The sequence below is a fragment of the Sturnus vulgaris genome, chromosome 4 (genome assembly GCF_052056855.1).
Source record: "Sturnus vulgaris isolate bStuVul1 chromosome 4, bStuVul1.hap1, whole genome shotgun sequence".
NCBI lineage: Eukaryota > Metazoa > Chordata > Aves > Passeriformes > Sturnidae > Sturnus > Sturnus vulgaris.
This window is the reverse complement of record NC_142246.1, coordinates 38,865,490-38,873,319: the sequence shown is the minus strand read 5'-3', so window position 1 is coordinate 38,873,319 and position 7,830 is coordinate 38,865,490. Positions and strand designations below refer to the sequence as shown.

Below are 7,830 nucleotides of genomic sequence, written 5' to 3'. Positions count from 1 at the left end.
TAGCTGAGCACTAATAGGCAGGGAAATGGATTTTCTTTTTTTCCTCCAGAAAAAAAGTAAAATGGCCAATAGGAGGAATAGAAGTTTTTTTCTGGGTAGGTTTTCATTTCCCAGCACAGATAAAAATCAGGACATAGTACATAATTTTCTTCTGAAATCATAATTTTCAAGCTAATGAGTTTTGCCTAGAAAAGTAGTCTTCATGATTATTATAGTCAAAGAAGAAGGCAAACATTGTATTTGGCATCTGGTGCTGTACCCTGGGCTGAAGAAAAAACATCCTTTATATTCATGGCAGGCATACAGACTCTATAAAACCATGAGATAATAATCCCAGTGAAATTTGTGGTGAAAAAAAAAAATCACAGACACCTAAACAACATTTCAAAATGTATCCCTTTGAGCGTTTCTTGGCCAATTTCTTCCTTTTAAGAGGTTACTCACATGATCTTTTTGCTTGCTTTTTTTTTTAATTTTGTTTGTTGCACAGCCCACTTACCATCTTGCAATGCAATAGAAAGGAACAAGGAAAAGCTGAGAAATTTCCCTAGTGACATTAGAAATTTGACTCGAAGATGTGCTTCACAAAATTCTTTTGACCCATAAACATTTCTATCCCAGATCTTGTCTGGTTAGTGAAATAATTCCTCTGGATCAGCAGGATGGATTAATTTCGAAAAAACAAAGTCAGAAAATCTGACTAGAAACTCTGGTATTATATCTTATCTGACACTTTCAAGTCAAAAGAAACAAGAATTTTCACTTATTATCAGTTACTATCACTGCTGAGCATTCGGCATGATTTCTTATGAAGCAGTAGAGATCCACAATGTTCTATGTATTTTTACAGGCTTCTAAGAGGGGAAGGGCTATTATCCAAGGGGCATCTGAGATACCAGAATTAAAACTAGCATTGCCATATATAACAATTAATTCCTGTACTTTAGAACCTTCATTTAAGATTTGATACTGATAGCATTTGAAAGCGGTTTTCAAATATTAATGATAAACACTAGAGTTTATAATTATGTGCTGGCCTCCAAACCAAAGGCAGTACTCAATTTCTGACTAGCAGAGCAATAGGGAATGCAAATTAATCTCTTACTCCATACTAGGAGGTGCCCAATTATTTTTCTCTCCTGTTATAACCATCCAACTCTCCTTATTCTATTTCTTAATACTATGCATTTTACTGCTTCCTCGCATTATTTCATCTTTTGTTCTTCCAGCAACTTGTTCTTTCACTTATCAAGATAATTTTTATTCTTCTATATGTGACAAAATGATTTGAAATTCCCTCAGCCACTTTTCCCTTATTTCTTCCAATTTCATTATTGGAAATGGCACCATGTTTTCAATTTTTTTTCCCCAAATCAGACTGCAGCAGTCAGTCTACTGAAAATCACCCAGAACAATTAATAACCAGTGAAGTGATACAGTACTTACTGAAATGTGTTAAGCAAAAGATAATGTTGTGTGTTACTTACAGTTGATGCTTGATATTCAGGAAAGGCAGTTTCTATTCAACACTTTCAAAATTATTTCTGCAATATGCTAACTATTTTTTTCACTTTCTGGATGTAAACTGATAATCTGATTATTTGATCCTATCAAGGAGGAAATAGGGAAGACAATGTCTGTTGGAAAAGTAGCAATGATATAGGTAATAAATGCTGAAATCATAATTCCTTTATTATGTTCCTTTTAAATTATAAGAGAAGGAAAGCTTTTGATTCAAAGAATCAATTCTTCTAGCTCATAAAGCATTATCTACAGACTTCCAGCTTTCCTACTCACTTTACATTCCCTTTCCTCTTAAGTCAGCACAAAACCCACCAGCTAACACTGTGAAAAAGGCAGAACTATTACATCACTACATTCTACCAAGTTGTTATTTGCCTAATTTCAAGCAGCACTATACCACATGAAAGTAAGTACCTGAAGGAAAGCTGCCTGCAAAAGAACTACAAACTCCAGAGTGGGGCTGTATTACATTTTAGAAATTTCTTCAGTGGGAAGCATAGAATTATTACGGTATCTTACATGAAAATTATAACAATTCTGTCATGCTCATGTTATAGTGACTTGGATTTTATTTGCCAAATAAACACTTGTAAACTTTGGCACAGAGTTAACAGTGGAATCAACATCTTAAAGTATACTAAACTGGAAAAAAACCCAATAAATATTGCATTTAATTATTGCATCTTGCTCAAGTCGCTTAAATTTAATGTCACTTCAGAATGTCTGTAAACTTCACCACATTCAGGTACAGAAGAGGCCGAGGTAGCCTGAGGGACTGGTGATGGTCTATGCATTCTTTCTGCCTTTTAGCTTTTTGCAGAGTCCCTATCACTTTGAAGTCTGTCCTACTTTCCACCTTAAGGTTATGAGCCTGAACCTCACCTGCTGAATGAAAGTGATGGTCATTTGCAGGGCTGTATGAATGAGGGAGCCAGTGTGTTCTCATTCATGGTGAGCAAGAGAACACATCCCTAAACTTTTCCTAGTGGACCCAGAATGACATTTAGGATATTGAGGATGTAACCCTGGCTCTGTTACAAACTCGTTGAGTGGTCTGGCCACAGCAATCCTCTTCTACTCCACCACGTTTGCATTTGAATTCATAACCCCCTTAAGAAAATTCTGTCACTGCCACCACAGGACCCTGATTTCGGCTGAGCTAGTAGCAACAATATCAAAAAAAAGTTCACTTTAAAGGCCAGAAATCACAAGGAGAAAACTTTATGACCACTAAGCTGTAAAGAAGAGCACTGGGATGCATCTCCTTGTTATGACAGTCAAATCTGATCAACCAGCAGAGGATTTCCTCTGTTACTGTTTTGTCTGAGACACCTTCCTCAGCAGTCTTAGTATCATTTTAAAACAACATTTAGTAAACATTTCCTCCATGTATTCAAGCTGCAATTATAGGCATACTCTACCTAGACAAATTAAGTAACCAAGTAATGATGTATAACTTTACTAGGAGGGACTAGAGTGCACTATTGAGTTAAACAGGCTTTTAAACATAATGGGAAAGCTCACAATAAGGGAAAATGATACAGGGGCAACTGAATTAAAACAAAACAAAACAAAACAAAAAAACCAAACCAAAACCCTCCAACAAACCAACTATATATTCCACTCTTCTAGGAAATATGCAAATAGGAAATAGGCAAATAACAACTTTATCCAACTTTGAATAATAGTTACCCAATAATAGTAGTAGTGCTTAACTTATATAGAAATGTACTCTTTCTCACATCTATAAGAACAGAAATTTTCCCCCCAAATTAACAAATTTTAATTTTTTTTTTCAAATAACTAGGTGCTAATTCATCACAAGAAATCAGCAAGTTGGAAAAAAGAAAATGACCAGTCGAATTTCAACTGATGCCAGTAATTCACTGGATTTCAAAGCCAGCACTGCTGCTCCCAAATTCAACAGGTTTTGCCTTTTTTCTCTTCAGGTTTGGGTATCTGCACCAGTTGGTTTCAGTGTGGTTTGTTAAAGCGAGCTCTCATGATAACCAAGTATAAATATAATGCAATGTACAGGTGGGTTATGCAAATGGCTGTCCCCTCCAAAACTGCTGCCCTCAAACTCGCACGGCTGGAACAGATGTATCTATTTTACTCTACACAGTAAAAAAAAGCTCACAAATTAATTCCTGAATATTCCGATCCTTTAAAAATAGTTGGCGATACAAAAGACACTCATTAGCCTTAAGTACTGCCAGTTTCACTTTGAATAGCCACATCTTCGCGGCTAGTTTAGAGAAGAGCGAAAGCATTTGAGCTGGGACAAGGGCCATGCTTGGGGGGCTTCCCTGCCCCCGCTTTCGGGGGGGAACAAAGGTCGGGGGGGCATTTCCTGCCCCTGCCATTGGTGTCTGCATGTGGGACCAATATGGGCAATGCAAAGTTTAAACAGTTGCAAATGGGGGAGGGAACATCGGGGCTTGTTTTACATATGTTTTTTTCCTGGCCGGGTTGAATTTAAAGTGGAGTGGCCGCATTGTTCGAGAGGCTCCTTGCCCCTACGCATTGACAGGAGCTGCTGTTTACACGGGCTTTTCATTCCTGCGCTGTTTGCTTATGGAAAATAAGGGGGAGTGACAGAAGAAGAGAGAAAGGGAGAAGGGAAGGGAGGGAGGCCCGGAGCGCAGCGCAGCCCCAGAGCCGTGGCCCAGCCGGATCATTGACCCCGCTGGTGGAGGCGGCCGGGCCTGGCTCCCATGTGAGGGGGCTGCGGGCGCTGCCGGCCCCTCACGGCCCTCACGGGCGGCTGTGCGCGCCTTTCCTCGCCGGCACACACACACACACACCCAGAGCGCGCCTCCGCCTTGGCTGCAGACATGAGACTCCAGCTGCTGCTTTGGATCGTGGCTGTGCTCCTGGCGAGCCTCCTGCCAGCCTACGGACAGCGGCCAGGTAGGCGATGCCTCAGCGCGATGCTTGTGCCGGGGCGGGAGCCGGGGGGTCGTGCCTGCCGTGGGCACCTCCGGCGTGTTCGTCTGACCCCGTCCAACACTCACTTTGTGCCCTCCGGGACGGGTCTGGACCCGGCGCATCCATCTGTGCGCTTCATCCCTACTTCTAGCGACTGGCAGGAGAGGATGCTTCGCCTATGCCAGGAGTCTGGCAACTTCGGGGAGGCGGGGGAGCACAGGAATAAATAGGGACCCAAGGCGGGCAACTGTTGCAGACTTACTACCGGGAAGTCCCGGCGGCACGGGAGGGCACGACCACGGGCACCGGAGCTCCGGGGAGAGCCGGGGCCGGCCCGTCCCGGTAGAGGCACTGCCGGCGCTTCTCTCACCCCGCTTCCCTCCCTCCTTCTCTCCGCAGCCAACCTGGCCCTGCGCAGGAAGCTCCACCGGCACGGCTGCTCCCACCGGCGCTGCATGCCGCTCCACTCCAGGGTGCCCTTCCCCTGAGCCCCGGGGAGCGTGGCCAGGTAAATCCGTGCGTGTGGGCCGGGCCCACGGGCTGCAGGGAGCACCTTTGGGAATTCACACCTGCCTTTGGAACAGTTGGTTTGGAAGCAGGGCTTTGGAGTTGCGCACGGCGGGGTGGTCGCTGTCCCGGAGCTGGGGTGCGGGTCCCGCCGGCCGCTGCCGCCTTCTCCCCCTTCCAGGCCACCCCCGCCGCCAAATGCCTTGGTGAGGCAGTGACAAACAACTGAGCCCGCTACTCGGGCCGAACGCTGCCCTCCGAGGCTGTTGGCAAAGCTGCGGGGCAAAGAGCGTCAGTGCAAAGGCTGGACAGAGCGGCGCTTGCAGAGCATGCTCCGGGGCTGCAGGCGCTGGCACTTCCCTCGTGTTGGGCGCAGGGAGAAGTCACCTCTCTCTGCCCGCCCGTAGCACGAAGGTAGCAGCACTCACCCACTTCAAAGGGGACTGTAATTCTTAATCATTGTCAGCAAAAGACTTTCAGCTCCTTGGATGAAAGGCTATAGAAGTGCAAACCATTAATGCTTTATAGCTGATGAGGGCAGATACATTCAAATACTAAGTGACTGCAGAAGCACGCAGGTAGCATATGCTAATATGGTAGGCATCAAAAGGAAACCTGGTGCTCTTTGCAACTGAAGAATGAATAAAACATGCAGTTAGTAGTTTTGCATCTTTGAAACTCATTATATATTAAAATTAATGTTGTAGCCCCAGGCATGACAGCATCCTAAATAAATGGTGGCAGAATCTGCAGTCTGGAACCAAGATGTTTTGATTTATTAAGTGGTTAACAGTGAAAAGGAAACTAAAGTAGAACTTTTAAAAACCCTATATCAAGAATCTTGTCAATGCTTAAACTGCCTTGGTGAAAAGTACATCACTCTCAAAACAGCCATGCAAAAGGGTACCATTCCACTATATAGTGCTAGCCTATAAACATGTGGAATGTGCATATGGGATGGTAACTGGCAAGTTTGTGAGGTTGAAAAAAAGATTGCCATATCTTAAACTGAATCTCAGATGAGCTGCATACTGAGTGGCAGAATTGAGATGCAAGTAGAAAGAGGGACATGCCAGAAGAATGCTTTACTATTGAATGCCATGTCTCCTCACTGCTACATGTAAACAAGAGACAGATTAAATGATATTCCATTATCAGTTTAAGCATAAACCTAAAAAGATAAGCAATTGGATCTATTCACTCAGCAGGCAGAGACTGAATGGACAGAGGGACAGGAATTTAGACCCAGTGGCTTTGTGAATCAATTCTGAATGTTTTGCTTCAGTTCCTAAGAAGAGTATATTTAACTCCTTTACCTCCCATTCAGCGTCCATGTCTGGAAATTGTGTAGAAAGCATCTACGTTTTCTGTAATGTGCTCTGAAGCCTCATAAAATGAATGCATTTTGCTTGCGACTGCAGTAGCTGCATTATACATGTGCACTTACACTGGAATTCCTTTCTCCACTGATTATCAAGATAAATGGTATTTTCAGTGTTATCTCCTTTTCTTTGGGGAGCTGATTTCTTGTAACAAAAGGCAACGACCAAACAAAACAGTGTACTTACTAATTCTCAATACATTTTGTAGACATTTAGCTAAAGATCCTTCTGCTTTATAAAGTTGTCTAGAACTCACTACTAGGGTGTAAGGGGAGACAGGCACCTGAACTAACTTTCTTAACTTCAGTCATTGTAGGTGCTGTCCTTTATCTTAAGTAGGATTTACCCCCTACGTTTACATTGCCTTTCAGTTTTAGCTCAAATTCAGCAAATATTTACATGCCTGGGTTACTTGACTCACATGAGTATCTTATTGGTCTCAGTGGAGTTGTACATATGGATAAAGCCATTTGCAGATGGAAACAGGATGCACCCTTAAGCCTGAATTTCAACTAGTGGTTGGAAACTAAAATGAGCATAGCAGCCTCTTGCAGCATTTGAAATGAGAATTGAATTTGACTTTTCATCAGTTCCATACACAAAACATGGGACAAAAAAAGGCAGAAAATTTTAGATTAGCAGCCTTCTTGCTTTTGTCTTTTTTTCTCCAACATTGTAGCTGAAATTTCCAAATTAAGAAATAATATTCCAAATTTCATTCATGTGTTTCATAAATAATGTATTCTGTTTTGTATGAGACTGATTTAGACTAATAAATCTCTCATTAATATTTCTCTCCTTTTCTTTTTTACCCAGAAACTTCATACAGGACTTTTCAGTGTTTTAAAGGAGCAACAGTTAAACTGATAAGAGAAGTTTGTCAGAAGTCCAGATCAACAACAGCTGACCTGATAGCCACCACACTCCCATCTTCAGCAGTCCTGTCTGTCACATTCTACTGGACCTGGACTAAAGGCCCCTGTCTCACATCCTAAGAAGTGGTGGGGGGAAGAAGTGTGGTGATGGGTGAACTTACGTGGTTGTATCATTCCCTGCAAATTATTTGGCTCTCACAATGAGTAGTGAAAGTTAAAGATGAAATCAAACATCAGGTAGATTTTGATCTGAGCTAGATTTCCAGTGGCAGTGAGAAGGAAGGATTTGTCCCAGGCCACTCTTGATGATATATAATGTTCAGACTGAGTGAAATTGAAAGTGCTGTTGACTACCCAGTTCAGGCTGTGTATAGGGCAGTGTTTAGGATGAAATAGTATCAGACTCCAGCATGGAATTGTGAAAGTCTATTTTTTTGTTTATACTTTTATATATTAATAATATATACATGTTTTAACATCTAACATTACATCTTTATGGAATTACCTTAATAATAACATTACTGTAATAGTACCAAAGTCATCACCACACTTGTGGTCCCACTGGCTTCCCGTATAGTAAGCATAGTAAGAGTTTACAATATAAGAAAGCA

General features: G+C 42.3%; 1 protein-coding gene across 1 annotated transcript; it reads left to right on the top strand.

The window, feature by feature from the left end:
• The first annotated feature begins 4,320 nt into the window (after positions 1 to 4,320).
• On the top strand, positions 4,321 to 7,298 carry APELA (apelin receptor early endogenous ligand). Its single transcript, XM_014878571.2, has 3 exons — positions 4,321 to 4,437; positions 4,855 to 4,963; positions 7,161 to 7,298. Exons 1-2 carry the CDS (start codon positions 4,362 to 4,364, stop codon positions 4,941 to 4,943), a joined length of 165 nt encoding a protein of 54 aa, XP_014734057.1. The 5' UTR covers positions 4,321 to 4,361; the 3' UTR covers positions 4,944 to 4,963; positions 7,161 to 7,298.
• Positions 7,299 to 7,830: the final 532 nt, after the last annotated feature.

Coding starts and splice junctions, on each gene's coding strand:
- APELA (XM_014878571.2), top strand. CDS start 4,362: ATGAGACTCCAGCTGCTGCTTTGGATCGTGGCTGTGCTCCTGGCGAGC. Junction 4,438..4,854: donor AGCCTACGGACAGCGGCCAG/GTAGGCGATGCC, acceptor TTCTCTCCGCAG/CCAACCTGGCCCTGCGCAGG.